The sequence below is a fragment of the Otolemur garnettii genome, unplaced genomic scaffold, assembly GCF_000181295.1.
Source record: "Otolemur garnettii isolate 467f Iridium unplaced genomic scaffold, OtoGar3 scaffold00181, whole genome shotgun sequence".
Taxonomy (NCBI): Eukaryota; Metazoa; Chordata; class Mammalia; order Primates; family Galagidae; genus Otolemur; species Otolemur garnettii.
The window spans coordinates 838,675-857,627 of NW_003852576.1; the positions used below are offsets into that span (position 1 = coordinate 838,675).

Consider the following 18,953-nt stretch of genomic DNA (forward strand, 5'->3'; position numbering starts at 1 on the left):
GGCTGGGGATTCGAACCCGCCACCTTAGGTGTATGTGGCTGGCGCCTTAGCCGCTTGAGCCACAGGCGCTGAGCCAAGATTTATGTTTTTAAGAGACCAGTTAGATTGCTTTATGGAGAATGAATGCATAATAAAGATGTGAGAAAAAAGGGTTATAGGAATTGGGGCTTGAGTTTGGCTGGATATAATAAAAGAAACAAAGTAGTGATTTAAACAAATAGGAATAGTATTTCAGGGTTGCTTGGTAGGGAACTTCACAGTGTTAATAGACTACTTCTGACTTTCAGTTTACTGTTCTTAGGGATGTTACCCTTGTCCTCAGACTCTGAAAATGGCCACCAGAAGTCCTGGCATAGGCATAAGGGATATGCCAACTTAGTTTATCCCTTTTAAAGGGTGTTCTCAGAAGCCCTTCAGTGACTTTTGTGTTTTTTTTTTTGTCTTTTTTTTTTGTAGAGACAGTCTCACTTTTATCACCCTCGGTAAAGTCCTGTGGTATCACAGCTCACAGCAGCCTCCAACTCCAACTCCTGGGCTTAGACAATTCTCTTGCCTCAGCCTTCCAAGGAGCTGGGACTACAGGCACCTGCCACAACGCCCGGCTCTTTTTTGTTGCAGTTTGGCTGGGGCCGGGCTTGAACCCGCCACCCTCGGTGTATGGGGCTGGCGCCTTACCCACTGAGCCACAGGTGCTGCCCCTTTTCTTGGTTTAAAGAAGGCTAGGAAATGTTTTTTATCTGAGTATATTGCTCCCCATTGTGTTCAGCTATAATCAGGATTTCTCTAGTAAGGAAGGAGAAAGGAAATTGGTTAGGCATCTTGCCATGTTAGGGACTAGAGGGGCAAAAATGACCTCAGGAAGATTATTTAGGAAAGCTGTTCAGGGAGCTTCAGCAAGAGATGGTTGTAACTTGGGCTAGAGTTGAATAGGGAGCTGAAGAGCAGTATTTGGAATATATATATATATATTTCATATATATATATTTGTTGTTGTTGTTGTTTTTGAGACAGAGCCTCAAGCTGTCCCCCTGGGTAGAGTGCCGTGGCATCACAGCTCACAGCAACCTCCAACTCCTGGGCTCAAGCAAGTCTCCTGCCTCACCCTCCCAAGTAGCTGGGACCACAGGTGCCCTCCACAACACCCGGCTATTTTTTGGTTGCAGCTCTTGTTGTTTGGCGGCTGGGGCTGGATTTGAACCTGCCAGCTTAGGTGTATGTGACTGGCACCTTAGCCACTTGAGCCACAGGTGCCTGGAGTATATTTTAAAGTGAAGTTACCAGAGCTTGCTGGTACAAGCTGTATCAGTTACAAAACACCTGGGTTTGTCTTTAGCAACTAAAAGATGAAGAATTTGCCTTGTCTTTGTTAGATTTTTAAGGTGGGGAAATAAGTAAGCGATTGAATAAATGAGCCTGGGAGGTCAGATGTAGAGAAGATTTGGGCATCTTTTTTATTTTTTATTTTTTTTGCAGTTTTGGCCGGGGCTACAATTGAACCTACCACCTCTGGCATATGGGGCTGGTGTCCTACTCCTTTGAGCCACAGGCGCTGTTCAGGCATCATATTTTTAGAGAGACATGTCTAAAGCCCAGACTGGGTGACTAGGAGAATTTGGCCAGAGAAGAAGGAGTTCTAGGACAAAGTCATGGTTTTTATTCTGGTCCCCTTTCCAATTTTAAAGTTCAATTGAGGAGAACTGACAAGAGGATAAGGAGAGTTAGCTATTAATGATGCCTTAGGAAACTAGAAGTGTGTGCTGTTTGAAGCCAAGAGAAGACTTTTAAGAAGGAAATGGTCAACTTTGTCATGCTGCTGAATGGGAAAAATGACCATTGAATCTGTAATGTGATAATTCTTGGTGACCTTGACAAGAGTATTCTTACTGGAATGGTGAAGATGGAAGTCTCATTAGAGTGGATTGCAGGAAGAATATGAGATGAGAAAGTGGCATCTTTGGTTCATTCTGTTATATTAAGGAGTTTTGCATTGGCAGAAGAGCGGAGAAGAGAGGCCATAGCTGGAGAAGATGATGATTCAAGGGATCCTTTCAGAAAATTTTGGGTGATATCAGAGTATGTTTATGTGTTGATGGGCAGAATAAATCTTATGCTAGAATTGGAAAGTCTTTTTTTTGTTGTTGTTAGTTACTAGAGAAGGTGCGGAGTCCTTAAATGGTAATCACAGCCTAAGTAGAGGGATTAATCTTTAATAGGAGCAGAGTCACTTAGGGCAGTGTTAAGTTTCCACCTGGGATTTGTGGTCTCTCTTTAACATGAAACCAATTAATGATGATTGTGTGTTTTTCTCCAACAATGTTGATTGGGGCAGGCACAGAAAAGATGATTTTTTTTAATTAATTGGAAAGTAAGTTTAGCCTTGGCTATTGCCACATGAATACCATGAAGGAAGAACCATCAGGTACCATCAAGATTGTCAGGAGTATTTTGCAATAGGGTGATCATAACAAATGCCCATGGAATCTAAAAAGGGAAGAGGGAAATACAACATTAGAAGTGATTGATAGTGAGGGAGAGTAGTCATATTTTGATGAAGATAGCTAACTGCTGGGTTTTGACTACTAAAGGAAGTGAAATTAATCCAAGGAGGTTGGGAACATGAGAAGCTTGAAATTGATTTTGGAGAATTTGGTGATGATCATGAAAAAAGGAGTTTAGAGTTTATTTATCAGGAATATAGGCAGTCCTTATCTTCTTCCTCTTGTATGAAAATCTAGAAGAAATGTACAGAAATGAGTAATGTAAACTATATAATCTGTCACTAACCAAGAAGCTATTGGTATCAATATACTTTTTTCTTTTTACCAAATCAGGATGGTACATGTATACTATTTTGTATTTTTTTTTTCTTTTAACGTAGCTTATGTTTTCTTTGTGGCATCAAATGTTCTTTTTTAATGGCTGTCTTACCTGACTTATTTGTTGTTGAATATTTATAACTTGTTTCATTATTGTCCCACTATACTCTGTAATTCTGAATGGAATATCTTTACATAATTTTTTTTTAAGAGACAGGGTCTTGCTTTGTTGTCCAGGCTGGTCTTGAATTTCATGGGCTCAGGAGATCCTCTCACCTCAGCCTGCCAAGTAGCTGAGATTATAGGTGTGCCCAGCTGTGCCTAGCTTACATAATAATTTTTAATTTGAGTATATTTCACTAAAATAGATTCCAAAGAAGAAATTACTAGGTCATAGTGTTTAAACTTCTAATACTCTTATAGCAAAAAAGACTTTCTAGGAAGCTTGTGTACAGTTATTACATTAGCACTGGCAGTGTTTGAGGCAGGCCGTTTCATCACATTCTCACCATTAAATCAATGACAGAGGTCGTGGTGGTGGTGCTGGGTTAAGGAATAATTGTTTGCAAAGTGAAAATTTTGATGGTTTTACTACCACACGGTTGAAAAATAGAAACAAATATGACAGATTTGCTGACCATTTTCATACCACATCATTTATTATTATGCTTCTGTATGGTTATTACATAATGAATTTTTATAAAATTCATTATGTTCATTCATTTTCCAACCCTCTGGTTGCAGATGCCTAGAGCCTGTCCTAGCAGTTCAGGGTCCAAGGCAAGAATCCACCCTGGACAGGTGCCATCACAGGGCACACTCTGCCACCCCCCCACACACACTAATGCTGGGACAATTTAGACATGCCAATTAACCTAACCTGCACATCTTTGAAATGTAGGGAAAAACCTAAGTATTTGAAGAAAACCCACAGAACGAGGGGAAAACATGTAATTCCATGTAGATAGGGGCTCTGGTTGGAATTGACACCTCCGCCTTAATCAGGTCTTTATTTAATGGTTTGACCTTTATAGAATAAACAAATTTAAGAATTTATGCAGCAGGCTTCTTGTCAGCTACTGCTTTCTTGGTAGAAGTAGCCTTTTTTCCCCACCAGAGAGGCCTTTTTTGCTTCTTAACACCAACAGGCTTTTTCCTTTTATTCACTGTTACAGGTTTTTTTCCTGCAACCCCCTTCTCATCTGACTTGGTCTGCAGTGCTCACAGCCTGGTGAAGAATGGTATCCGGTACATGGGTTTACCATCAGTGTATTTCTCACATTTTTCAGTGGATTCTTCTTTAAGACTGTGCAGTGAATCTTTTTTTCTTTGAGACAGTCTCAAGCTGTTGCTCTGGGTATAGTGCCCTGGCGTCATAGCTCACAGCATCCTCCAGCTTGGGTTCAGGAGATCCTCTTGCCTCGTGTTTTTTGTATTTTTAGTAGAGACAGGGTTCTCACTCAGCCTCGGGCTGGTCTCGAACCCATGAGCTCAAGCAATCCATCTACCTCAGCCTCCCAGAGTGCTAGGACTATAGGTGTGAACCACTGGGCTCCACCTTGATTTCTTTTCTGATTTTTATCATTGTGCAAATATTTTATGTCATAATTACAGTATAAATATCTTGTGCCCTGTTTTTCCTTTACATATTAATATTTCTGAATGTTTAGTTAGTGCTCATTTATTTTAGTGATGCCATATAGAAGTTGATTTTTACTGTTGAACCATACTTGTGCATGTGGAATAAATCCCACTTGGTTGTGTCATATATTTCTTTTTATATATTGTTGGATTTGATTTGCTAATATTTTGTTGAGGGCTTCTGCATTTTACATTCATGAGATATATTGGTTCTCAGTTTTCCTTTCTTGTGATGTCTTTGGTTTTGGTGTTAGGGTAATGATGGCTTCATAGAATGAGTTAGCAAAGTATTTTCTGTTTCTGTTTTCTGGAAGATTGTGGAGAGTTATATATTTTGGCATGAAGATGATGAGGTTGGGTGCAGTGGCTCACTCTTTTAATACTAGCACTCTGGGAGGCTGAAGCAGATGGATCCCTTGAGTTCAAGAGTGAAACCCTGTCTCTACTAAAAATAGAAAAAAAAAATTAGCCAGGCTTGGTGGTGGTTCATGCCTATAGTCCCAGCTACTTGAGAGGCTGAAGCAGGAGGATCACTTGAGCCCAGGGCATTCTAGTCTGGGCAACAGAGTATGACTCTATCTCCAAAACAAACACTCCTCGGTTGACAGAGGATGAAACTGAGATACAGAGTGGTTAGTTAACTTGCTCAAGGTCATATAGTTAGTAAGTTTGGTTTTATTTTTGAGACAGAGTCTCACTCTGTCTCCCTGGGTAGAGTACGGTGGCATATAGCTCACAGCAGCCTCAAACTCTTGGGTTTGAACATTCCTCTTGTCCCAGCCTCCCAAGTAGCTGACACTGTAAGTGCCCGCCACAACACCAGCTAGTTTTTCTATTTTTTAGTAGAGAAGAGATCTCGCTTTGCTCAGGCTGGTCTCAAACTCTTGAGCTCAAGGAATCCACCTGCCTTGGCTTCCCAGAGTGCTAGGATTACAGGTGTGAGCTACTATACCTGTTTTATACCTAGTAAGTTTTAAATAGATTAAGCAATAATGTACTTTGCACTTAGGGCTTATATGATAAGATCTTTCAATTTTTAGTATTCCCCATTAGAATGTAAGCTCCGGTAAGGGCTTGGTTTTTGTTCACTAAAACTGAGATAATTTTCTGGTTTATTATGAACTCCAGTAATTATTTGCATAATTTTTATGATGATTGTGATGACTATCATTTCACTGAGAGCCATAGCCTTGCAAATCTATTAGTACTGCTTTAAATTCTGCCTTGTTGCTGATTGATAAAAATGTTCATTTTTTTAACCTTGTCCACATTACCTTCAGTATTGTGTGCTATTTTACATGGTTTATGTATACTATCTTTTTTTTTTTTGAGCCAGAGTCCCACATTGAGCAGACTGCAATGGTGTCATAGCTCACTGCAACCTCAGACTCAGGTTTGTAGGCATCCTGATGCCTCAGCCTCCAGAAGCCACTGGGATGACAGACAGCTGGGTTTTTCTTTCTTTTTTATTTTTTTAATTTTTTCTTTCCTTTTTTTTTTATTGAGCTCTGTGGCATCACAGCTCACAGCAACCTCAAACTCTTGGGCTTAAGCGATTCTCTTGCCTTAGCTATTTTTTTGGTTGTAGTTGTCATTGTTGTTTGGCAGGCCCGACTGGATTCAGACCCACCAGCTCCCATATATGTGGCTGTTGCCTTAGCTGCTGAGCTACAGGTGCCAAACCACGGGCTTGGCTTTGCTTTGCTTTTCTTTTCTTTTCATAGAGACAGAGTCTCACTTTATCGCCCTCGGTAGAGTGCCTGGCATCACACAGCTCAGCAACCTCCAACTCCTGGGCTTAGGTGATTCTTTTGCCTCAGCCTCCCGAGTAGCTGTGGCACCCGCCACAACACCCAGCTATTTTTTGTTGTTGCAGTGTGGCTGGGGCTGGGTTTGAACCACCCTTGGTATATGGGATGGGCGCCCTACCCACTGAGCCACAGGTGCTGCCCTGGGGTTTTCATTTATTTATTATTTTTTGAGACAGAGCCTCAAGCTGTCCCCCTGGGTAGAGTGCTTTGGCATCACAGCTCACAGCAACCTCCAACTCCTAGGCTCAAGCAAGTCTCCTGCCTCCCACCTCCCAAGTACCTGGGACCACAGGCGCCCACCAGAATGCTCGGCTAATTTTTGGGTTATAGCTACCTCCACCTCTTGGGGTTAGGCGATTCTCTTGCCTCAGCCTCCTGAATAGCTGGGAGTACAGGCTCTTGCCACAGCACCCAGCTATTTTCTGTTACCAGTTGTCACTGCTGTTTTAGCTGGCTGAGGCTGGGTTCGAACCTGCCACCGTCCATATATGGGCTGGCGCCCTACCCACTGAGCCACAGGCACCGCCCCTGGAAACAGTGGAATTGCAATTTTGGATTGTGAAATAACTGGCTGTTTAAATCAAACTGTGGTGATATAGAGGATAATTACTGCTTCATGAAAAAATTGAACTGTGAAAAATCTTTAACTTTTCATTTTCTTTTTATCTTTCGTTATCTGCAGATTAGACTTTGACTATGTAGAATGTTTCTTTACAATGGGATTCATCATGATGATGGTATTTTCTTGAGCTGATTTAGTAAATGTGTCATATGCTTGAAAGTGTTCTTTCTGTAGACTGAAAAAAGATTCACTTTTCTCTAAATTATAATTTGGGGGTGATGTGAACAGAAATAAGAAGGTATGAAAATGAATATTTATTTAGTATTTTACTAACCAGAGACTTGGGGCAGTCTCAAAAAGGCAGCTTTTCTCATCTTTATTTCCCCCTCAAATTTTTAATAAGGTCCTTTAGTATCCTAACATTTCAGGGTTATTTACATACTTCTTTTTAGAGGGAGTAACTGTGAGAAGCTGTATAGTTCTTTGAAAGCATTGATGGTTTTTAAGATCTGATTACTTTTGTTTTATTTAGAAGTTTTTGTAGGAGGAATAGAAATCTAGTTGTACTTATGGTTTCTTTAATTGGTCAGTGAACGTTGGATGCCTCCAGTTTCCTTTTTAACATACTCTCATTCATGTATATACTGGACAAAATATTTTTACTGTTATCAAAAAGTATGTTTTCTCCTCTACCACAAATACCAAGATTGTTAATGATTTCTTAGGGCATAGAAAGAAGTTTCTTATTATGCATATTTATAATTAATTTTTATTGTTGAATAAAAATATTTTTAGAAAAATATGAAATTCAAACAAAATTATGAAGTAAACCAATACTAATTAGAATTTTTTAAAATGTGTGAAAATAAGTTTTTAATTCTATATTCTTATTAAAAGATAAGATTGAGTCATGTGAAATTTTAAAAATGTGAGTTTTAAGTTACATTTTGTCTCTATACTAAACATTCTGTGCTAAAAATATTTAATATAAAAAAAAGTTTAAAAATGGTGTCTTTTATTGGGGGTGGAGGGAAGAAGCCGAAAGCCTTAAAACAATAATTCTTATCCTGTTCTATCTAGTAATCAATTTTAAGAAGATGGACCAAAAGCAAAAAACTTTACTCTTGAAATCTTGAGTGAGGCTTTCTTTCTAAGAGTAGAGTAGATCTGTCAATTAGGTAAAAATATAGAATCTTACCAAAAGAAATAACTTTATTATTTATTGTTTAAGTTGTATTTCAGGGATTTAGGTTTAAACAAATTGAGAGAATTTATTATATTTATGGGATAGGTCTGGAAATGTGAGTGGAGATCCCTTTGTAGGCGGGAACTTGCAGAACATTAACGTAAATCCTACTGGACGGTTTTCTGAATCATTTAAGGTTCCATGACTCTGAGAATGGATTGTCACAAGATAAAGAGACGCAAATAATGTTAAAGATATGAAAGTACTGTTGAGAAGTGTAAAGTGCAGAATACATAGATGTAGATAAATATAGAGTGGAACTCTGTTTTGGAAAGTAGGTGGTTGGCAGTGAAGTAAACTAAGCAGAAAAACAGATCGGAAAAGTCATAAGAAAATTGTAGTGAGGCATTTAGTCTTCTGGAATTTCCATGGAAAGGAGAATTAATTGGATACCACGAGCTTTCACCATCTGGTGGATGGTATCATATTTTGATCACTTAACTTACAGAGTTGTATGATTAGTTGAGTGCTTATGGCCTAAATGGCTTTTTTAACCCTGAATTTCCATTTACACAAGCAGAATCCGTGTGTCCTAGGCGTGTGGTATCTTAGCATTCATCTACTGATGAGTACATTTTATCAGAAAGTTGACAACTACTGTTTTTCTCTAATATTCCTAGAAAGTCAACAAACCATTGTATTATTATTCAAAGTGATGTTATTTCATTAAAGAAATGAGGTATTGAGATTTCCTAGTTTGTTTTAAACATTCTTAAAACTAGCTAATCAGTCTTAGAAAAGCACAAACCAATATTTTTACTAGAGTAGATAATCAAGCTTATGAAAGGGGGGCTTCAAAATTTTTTATAGGTAATACATTAAAATAAGATTTTTTTCTTGCTGACATAACTAACATTTATTTTCTGTTTATTTTTAAGACGAGCAAAAATCAAATTAAAGTAGATCTTGTAGATGAGAATTTTACAGAATTAAGAGGAGAAATAGCAGGACCTCCAGACACACCATATGAAGGCAAGTACTTTTTTCTGTATCAAAATATTGTACGTATTAGAACTTGTCTGAAACATCAAATCAGAATAATCTTAACCATCTATAAACTATGTGGAAAGTAACTTTATTTGGCTTATATTGCGTAGAAATTTTTAAATAAATTTACATAGGTAGACTGATTTTTCTTACTGAATTTTAGCTTATTTTTTCCCCCCAAATAAATTGAGCAGAGGCAAGTTGCAGGTTATATAAGTTAGATTTTAACAGAATAAAACATCTGGCATTTCAAGTCTCAAACTTATAAGGACTATAGACTTTCACTTATCCTTCATATGGTATCCATAACAAACCTTGCCTTAAATTTGCCTGATAAAGTGTTGTTTTTGTTTGTTTGTTTTTGAGACAGAGCCTCAGGCTATCGCCTTGGGTAGAGTGCTGTAATGTCACAGCTCACAGCAACCTCCAACTCCTGGGCTTAAGTGATTCTCTTGCCTCAGCCTCCCAAGTAGCTGGGACTACAGGCACCTGCCACAGTGCCCAGCTATTTTTTGGTTGTAGTTATCATTGTTTGGCAGGCCCGGGACAGATTCCAACCCGCCAGCTCTGATGTATGTGGCTGGTGCCTTAGCCACTTAAGCTACAGGCACCCCTACCCTGTTTTTGTTTTTAAAAGCTCCTCTCCCATGTTTGTCATTTAGCATTTCATTCACTCATATGTCTTCATACAGGCTGTGTATGACTATTAATTTCCTTCATTCAGGAAACTTCTAATGGTCATTTGAAGACATAGAAAGGAGGCAGCTTTGCTTAACTTTGTGTTCGTAAATTAAGTCTGTAGCTACTTTAGACGAGATTTAGGTGCTAAGATACAGAAAGAAGCTTTATAGAGTCTTACTTTCTTAAAAGGCAAAATCTTCATTAATAAATATGATAAATTTGTGTTATATAACATAGGTTCTTGCATATACTAGAGATTTATGTATTTGTTTAATAGAAAGCATGTAGCAGAATATGTAACTCTTGTAAGAGTTTTACATGTATTTTTCTCATTTAATTCCTACAACATCTTCAAAGTAAGTACAGTAATCACTGTTTCATAAGATAAAGAAACTTAATCTCAGAAGTTTTTTTTTTTTTTAAGACAGAGCCTCAAACTGTCACCCTGAGTGAAGTGCCGTGACATTACAGCTTACAGCAACCTCAAATTCCTGGGCTCAAGCGATTCTCCTGCCTCTGCCTCCCCAGTAGCTGGGGCTACAGGCACCTGTCACAACACCCGTCTATTTTTTGGTTGCAGCCGTGATTGTTGTTTGGTGGGCCCGGGCTGGATTTGAACCCATCAGCTCAGGTGTACAGGCTGGCGCCTTAGCTGCTTGAGCCACAGGCGCCGAGCCTAATCTCAGAGGTTTTAAGTAATTTGTCTGAGGTCAAATCTCTAGGTGGCACAGCGGGGATTTGACTTAGTGACCTTTGACTTGAAAGCCTTTGTATGCTTTTGATGACTTTCTCTAAATAGAGATTGACTGAATATTGGAAGTTGTGGTCCTGTCTACTTTGAATGGTTTTATAATTCTGTAATGAACAATTAACCCGCAAATTTTAGAAAAATTTAATAGTCTTAAATATTTTTGTTTTCGCTCAATTTTTAAAGACTCTAGAATATCTATAGCATATTGCACCATTTCTTAAATGATAAAATTTATTTTTTTTGTATAGTTTATATGAGCCATTTCTAGATAATCATTTAATTTTTTATAATGTTTATTGAGTGTTCCTATATGCTAGGCTTGGTCTGGATGCTTTCATGGATGCTTTTTCATTTAGTCCTTTTGACAATCATTAAATGTAGATGAGACCTTTAGTTATATAAAAATCAAGTTCTTGTCTTAAGAGATGTTTAATAATTTACTACTTTGTTAAAGGTAGACATTACAATTATTTGCAAATTATTTTTAAGGTTGTTTTGATGCATTTTTAAATGACAGTAGGACAGTTAGCATAGAATAATGCTAATGCTTTCATAGAGCTCTTCCAGCAAGTTGAGTTTTATAAGTAAAGCACTTCCTGAGCTAAGTAGCTAAATAGATAGGTAGAATGTTTGTTACCTTCTTGGCAACTTCTAGTGGATAAATTTTTTAAAACTGGAAATGTTTATTTGTAGAAGAATTAAGATATAAATGTGCCATATTCTTTCCTGGTTAGAGACAAGTTTGATCATTTGTGTTTATTTTTGCTACTCTACCAAACGAAGTAATATTTTGATAAGATTAGATTTTATATATATAATATATATATATATTTGAGGTAGTTTAACTTAAATTATTTTTATCATGAAACTATTGAAGATAAGTATCCATTTTGTTTATGAAAAGCACCATTCAAGGGCATCAAATTAGATGCTTCTTAAAATATGAACATTGGTAAATAAGTTGATGATAAATACTGAGGCAGTCATTTTATGTAGTTTAAAAGTAATCCAATTGAGAAGTAGATACCCTTGGTGCTGGGCAAGGTAGCTCATGCTGGTAATCTTAGCACTCTGGGAGGCTAGGACAGGTGGATTGCTTGAGGTCTAGAGTTCAAGAACAGCCTGAGCAAAAGATGCTGGGCATGGTGGACACCTCTAGTACCAGCTACTTGGGAAGCTGAGGCAGGAGGATCACTTGAGCCCAGGAGTTTGAGGTTGCTGTGAGCTATGACACCATGGCACTCTACTGACAGTGACAAAGTGAGACTCTTTCTCAAAAAAAAGAGAGAAGTAGATACCCATGGAATAATTGCCATATTGCACATACTACTTAATAAACTCTTTGCCTTAACAATTGGCAAAGGAACGATTCAGTTCTTGAGCCTTTCTGCCTAAAAATTTTCTTAAATTTGGGGATTATTGCTGATACATTAAAAATTCTCACCTTTCCCCCATCTCCCCTTAGAGTTGAGTTAAATTTAAAGATTATCAATTTTTAATATTAAATGCTGTTCTTGAAAATCCAAGTGTTACATGATGCACGTTATTATGAGATATGAATAATGCAGTCATCATAAAGATCATTTAGTTGTATTACCCTGATCAGAATATGGTATAGTTGATGTTGTAGTGTTTAAATATTTAGACCTGTCAGGTAATAATGCAAGACAGAGCATATAATGTGTTATATGTAGTAGAAATAACATTTTGGAGACTCTGGAGTCTAGCATTACTCTTATATCTCTAGGCTTTCACACTGCTCCTACAAAATCATTTTGAATATTCAGGAAGAAAGAACTTTGTACAGACAGGTTAAAGAAATGGTAATCTGGAATTTAATCAGGGAAAATAAAAAGATTCTTAGGAAGGAAGAAGAGCCCATGTATTACTCAAGCCATATTTATTATAGCTATATTTGAAGCTAGACTTTACAATTCTTTTTTTTTTTTTGGCAATTTTTGGCCAGGGCTGGGTTTGAACCCACGACTTCTGGCATATGGGGCCAGCGCCCTACTCCTTTGAGCCACAGGCGCTACCCTATAATTCTAAACATAAAATTACCTAGGTACTCTTCTATTGCCTATCTTTTTTTTCTTTCGTTGTGACTACTTTTTAAAAAATATTTCACTGACATTATATTTTCTGTGATTAGTTATGTGAGACCTTATTAAAAAGAATTAGCACAAAGAGAAGGATTAGAATAAAAAAGGCTAGAAGAAAATGGTACCAAGTGAAATGCTTTTATTTTTCTACAGTCATAATTCATAACGATGGAGGAAGTGGATTTGATAGAATCCAGTACTTGTTTCAAGAGCTAAGTGTATGTAATTTTGAAGTTAATAATGTTCCTAGCACACAATTATTATTTTATTTTAACTTTTTATTATGGAGAATTTCAGATATATATGCAAAAGAAGAATAGAAAAATGAAACCTACAGGTGCTTATCAGCCAGTGTTGATTAACGATCAACTCATGGCCATTCTTTGATCTTACCTATCCTGTGATTATTTTGAAGCAAAATCTTAGTCATAGTTTCATATGTAAATATTTCAGCATAGGTTTATTTGGTATATTTTGTAATAGTATTCTATGTTAACAAATTATAAATTCTTAGATTTGGAAGGTTTGTTAGAATTAGGATTAGAATCCAGCCTCTCATCTAGTGTAAGACTTTGCCTTTTAGAGTTTCCTAAGGAGCTGTTATCCTCCCTTTGAATACCCCATTAGGGTTATAGGAAGCTAGATAGGCCCCCACCCCATATCTATTTAATGCCCCTAGTTGCTCAAGGTAACTTCAAAGCAAAACAGCCTAGTGCCTTCTGTTTGTATATAATTGGCAAGAACATTTCCTTAGTAAAGTTTTTTATTTTGTATACCAGCTTAAAGGAAGAGAATAGTCTTTTGTCCTTATACTCATCTCTTGTTGAATTTTGTTTTAAAATTTTAACAGGAAATGTTCACATTTAATTAGGTACAAATTAAAGATTGGGACATTTTTGCATTTGAGAGAACCAGCTAGAAGTAGAATTTTTAATTTATGGCATAATCTCTATCCTTTGTCTCTGTATCATATATGCCTTCATACCTTCCTGCCTTTTTTCTTTTCTCTTTTTTTTTCCACCCTAAATAGTTTTTCTGTTATTTAGCAACTTCTAGCAGGGTGGAGTAAAGAAAACAGAAGGAAATGAAAACTATGTTCATTAATTGTTCTAATGAAATCTTTAGCGTTGGATTGTCTATAGATTAAATGTATTCATCTGCTATAGCCCTGTTACTGATTGAGAAACCAATATAGTTGTATAAAACAGATAGATGTTTTAAGCAACCTTTAAATTAAATATTAGTGCTTTTGATTATTTTCCTTTTGCGTTTCAGTTTTGAAATGAATTTGTTACAATTAAATATAAAAGATGTTTTGAAAAGTTCTGTCAGTATATTTGGGTTCACATATTTGAGGTAAGCAGCATTCTTAACTTTTTGTTCCTCACCCCTTTTTAGGAGGAAGATATCAACTAGAGATAAAAATACCTGAAACATATCCATTTAATCCTCCTAAGGTATTGTAATCTATTTTCGTGCATGAACTTTTAAAGTATTTTATGTTTCTTGCATCATCTAATTAACATGTATGTTGTGGATTATTAAAGTTACAGCTTTAGGATTTGTAAATGTGATGTGGACAAGATTTTAGGTAATGGCAGATGGCTTGCTTCTGAATTTAGAAAGAAAGACTTCTCAAAGCCTTACTCCAGTCTTTGAGTAAGCTTGCTGGAATAGGATGTGCATCTGACAATGGCTCATATACTAGGTCTGGAAAAACTTACAGTGTTCCCAAATTTAGAGAGCCCTTTTGCACATAGAGGTTCTTATTTGACTCAAAGAAATATTTGTTTAGGGGAAGAATGTATTCTGAATTCATTCAACAATTACACTCCAAGGACTGTAGCAATAACAAAGACAATAATTTCACTGCTTTTATTGAGCTGACATTTATAGCATGGAGAAAAAAAAAATGATCAAGGAATTGCAACTGTGAAGAATGTCAAAAGAGGGAATGGCATACCCTAAGGTCATGTACAACAGAGGGACCCAACCACAACTTTTTTGACCTTTATGTCTCTATTTTTGCCATCATCAGTACTTTAGTTGAGGCATTCATCTTTATTACTTCCCTATTTTGCCCATTATTTAATCAGCCTTCCATCTTTGCTCTACTCTTTCTTGGTACTGCTATTCTATAAATCTTCATAAATGCAGTTTTGATCATGTTTCTTTTCTTTCCCATTAATAAAGTCTAAACTCCTTAGCTTGGTATTTAAAACCTCCTAATACCTGACTCCAGTCTTCTTTTCCACTCTGATCTTCTACCAACTCCACTCACAATGTGGGTCTCATATTCTAGCCTAGATTATTTGCTATTTGTAAATCGTACTTACTCTTTCATACCTTGCTATCATTTTTTACTCGAATCTTTGTCCCCGTTATTTCAAATTCTAGTTTTCTTTTGAGGTCTGGCTAAAGTATCACTTTCTCCACTGCACTGTGCCCATCAGGTGTTTCTCCCTCTGCTCTCTCAAGAGCATTTTATACAATTTAACACAAATATAATACCATTACATGTATTATTTCGGGTATGTATCTTTCACTAGCTTTTATACTCTTGAGGCAAGGACCTTGTCTTATACACCTGTGTATTGTTTGTGTCTCCTAATAGTATAGTGCCCTTTGAGCATATGATAGCACTCACTCAGAGAGTGTTCCTATTGGTTGTTCCCATTTAAGAATAGATAACAGTGATAGAAGTTCCAGAGTGAATTTGAATCACATTCCAGTATGGGGTGCCTATTATTCTGGGGTGCTTATGTACATCTGTTTTCTGATAAGTCTGGTTAATTTTTTTTGTGTATATGATAAAATATACGACACATAAAGTTTACCATTTTAACAATTTTTAGGTTTATGGTCCGGTGGGATTAAATATATTCACATTATTGTGTGCAACTGGTACCACCATATGTCTCTAGAACATTTTCATTTTTGCAAACTGAAACTCTGTACTCATTAGGCCATACCTCCCCTACTACTCCCTGTTCCAGCTTCTGGTAACAACTGTTTTTCTATTCTTATCAATTTGACTGTCTTGGGTACCTTATTTGTGTAAGTGGAATCATATAATATATTGTTATTGTGTCTGGCTTATTTTACTTAGTGTTATGTTATTGCGGTTCATTCATGTTGTAGCATGTATCGGAATTTGTTTCTAAGGCTAAATAATATCCATTATATGTATATATCATATTTTGTTTATCCATTGAGCTATTGATGGATTTTTTTTTTTAATGGAAACATGATGAGAGAAGTGTTGTAGAGGGACTGCTCTCAAGCACAGTATTTTTACTATTAAACAATGATAATAGCAGCTATCACTTGTGCTAAGAATTTCATATGACTTTCTCAAACCAGTTTTTTTTGTGTGCAGTTTTTGGCTGGGGCCGAGTTTGAACCCACCACCTCCGGAACTCCTTGAGCGACAGGCACTGCCCCCAAACCAGTCTTTGTTGCCCTGGGTAGAGTGCCATGGTGTCATAACTCACAGCAACCTCAAACTCTTGGGCTCGAGTGATCCTCTTGCCTCAGCCTCCCGAGTAGCTGGGACTACAGGTGCCCACCACAACGTCTGGCTATTTTTTTAGAGATGGGGTGGGTCTCACTCTAGCTCAGGCTATTCTCGAACTCCTGAACTCAGGCAATCCATCTGCCTTAGCCTCCCAGAGTTCTAGGATTACAGGCATGAGCCACTGTGCCTGTCCTTAACACGTGAGACTTATTGAAGTATAATATTTAGAAGTACCTGGCACATAGTAAACACTTGGTAAGTATCAACTAGCATTAACCAGTAACTACTGCCAGGGAAGAGGCCCTTTCCAAAGTAACTTCTTAGTTTCTCTTTCTAGCAACATTTCAAAATACAATAGTATTGACACTTAAATTTTTTCAATAAATTGAAATTCTCATGTGTTGTTGGTGGCAATGTAAAGCCTCTTTGGAGAGCAATTTGGTCAAAATGCTTAACATAGAGTTGCCATGTGACTCAGGAGTCCATTTCCTGATATCAGTGAAATTGAAAACATTTGCCCAAATAGTAACTTAAACACAGATGATTATACCAGTACTATTCATAATAACCTAAAGGTAGAACCAACAAAAAAAATGCTGCCAATTGTGGTATGTTCGCAATATAAAATATCATTTGGTTATAAAAATAATGAAATACCGATAAATGCTACAACATATGTGAATCTTGAAAACATGCTAAATGAATAACCCAGAGTTTTTCCTCTGCTTGGCTTCCTCTCCTTGGGGAAATTCAGGCTGAACATTAGTGGACACTACCTCCAAAGCAAACAGTCACTACACCTATCACAAAGATTTTTGCCTTCAGCAGTTCAGAAGCCCTCACATACACTCTTAGACTGTGATAAAGGTGTGGAGTTTCTGATTTGTACAGATGGGATTCGTCACAAATTTATAAAGTCAAGAATTCTAGAAAAAGTATTTCAGTCACCTATAGATCGTGAAAAAGTATGGTGGGGGTCCACAGAATCCTCATAAACTACATATTATTACCAGAATAGAAAAGTACAAAAAGATATGCTCGTTAGAAGAAAGATACAATAAATATGCTGAGATGAGGTAATGATGAAGTGATTACTCATGATTACAGGGTTTCTTTTGGATATGATAAAATAGTAAAAAATGAGATAGTGAGACTGGGCGTGGTGGCTCACTCCTATAATCCTAGCACTCTGGGAGGCCAAGGCAGGTGGATTGCCTGAGCTCACGGGTTCAAGATCAGCCTGAGCAAGAGCGAGACCCCCATCTCTAAAAATAGCTAGGCATTGTGGCAGGTGCCTATAGTCGCAGCTACTCGGGAGGCTGAGGCAAGAGAATCACTTGAGCCTGAGTTTGAGGTTGCTGTGAGCATTGATGCCATGGCACTTTACCTAGGGCAACAAAGTGAGACTCTGTCTCAAAGGAAAAAAATAAAAACAAAAGTAGATTGTGGTGGTGGTTGCACAAGTCAGTGAATATGCTAGAAGTTAAGAAGTTGTATGGTTTTGGCTTTGCGCCCATAGCACAATGGTTACAGCTTGAGCCACATACACCAAGGCTGGGTTTGAACCCAGCCCAAGCCAGCTAAACAATGATGACAACTGTAACAAAAAATAGCTGGGCATTGTGGTGGGCACCTGTAGTCCCAGCTACTTGGGAGGCTGAGGCAAGAGAATTGCTTAAGCCCAAGAGTTTGAGGTTGCTGTGAGCTGTGATATTACGGCACTCTGCTGAGGGTGACACAGTAAGACTCTGTCTCAAAAAAAAAGTTGTACACTTTGAGTGAATTATGTCTCAGTAAAGGTATTGCCTCTGTAACTTTTAACAGCTCCAAAGTAATGGCCTAGTCATGGCTCTGTTTTAGGCAATTTGACCTATTATTTCATTTAATCCTTGAAATAACCATTTTATTAAACTCATCCTCACCTTCCCACCCCTACCTCCCTTTTTTGGAGATAGGATCTTCCTCTGCTGCCCAAGTTAAGAGGGCAGTGGCATCCAGTGAGCTGTGGCTCACTGTAACCTCAGACGCCTGAGCTCAAGTGATCTTCCTGCCTCAGCCTCCTTAGTTACTGTGACTACTGATGACCACCACCACATATCACCAATTTTAAAATTATTATTAGAGATAAGGTCTTGCTATTGGCCAGACTGGTCTCAAGCTCCTGGCCTCAGCCTCCCAACATGCTAGGATTATACTATGCTTACCAGCCCCACCCTTTTTAATAACATGAGAAAAATAGGCTCAAATACGTAAGAACTGAAGTGTGTCTGATGTTTTTGATACTACCTCATGTTTGTTGTCCCTGAGGGCAGGACATTCTAATTCCAGTCATTCCATTTAGAGGTAGCTTTGAGATTTAGAAAAGTCTTCTTTTAGTAAACCCAAGTTTGTTTCCCTGTGGCTTTAACCAGTTCATCATAGTTGTAACTTAATATTCTTTTAAATATGGCATGAATCCCATTTATGCCATTAAGCTGTTGTAGTAATGTTAATGAACTAATAATGCTAATGAACTAATGAATTAACATGTTCTTGGTATGAACTACATTGATCTGTATTTTTACTGATTGGTAAATACAGTGTAAACAATAGGGAATATTTTTGTGTATTTCTTGCTGAATTATGTGTTCACAGGTGTTTGGACTAAAGTTTAATTATGACATAAAAATATCAAAATTACAGCAGTGCCTGTGGCTCAAGGAGTAGGGTGCTAGCCCCATATGCCAGAGGTGGTGGGTTCAAACCCAGCCCTGGCCAAAAAAAAAAAATTGCCTGATTGTATTCTCTTATACTACTATTAATACTGTTAAAATTTCAGAAAAGATTTTTTTTTTTTTTT

At 37.4% G+C, this 18,953-nt stretch overlaps 1 protein-coding gene across 2 annotated transcripts in view; it reads left to right on the forward strand.

Annotated features, from left to right (window-relative positions):
• The window catches only part of UBE2K (ubiquitin conjugating enzyme E2 K), an 80,759-nt gene that overhangs the window by 28,461 nt on the left and 33,345 nt on the right, over nt 1–18,953 (forward strand). For both annotated transcript variants that reach the window (XM_003800687.3, XM_023519612.1), the window contains exons 2-3: nt 8,955–9,048; nt 13,996–14,054. In XM_003800687.3, the coding sequence (XP_003800735.1) occupies nt 8,955–9,048; nt 13,996–14,054 (153 nt within the window). The remainder of the gene's footprint in view (nt 1–8,954; nt 9,049–13,995; nt 14,055–18,953) is intronic.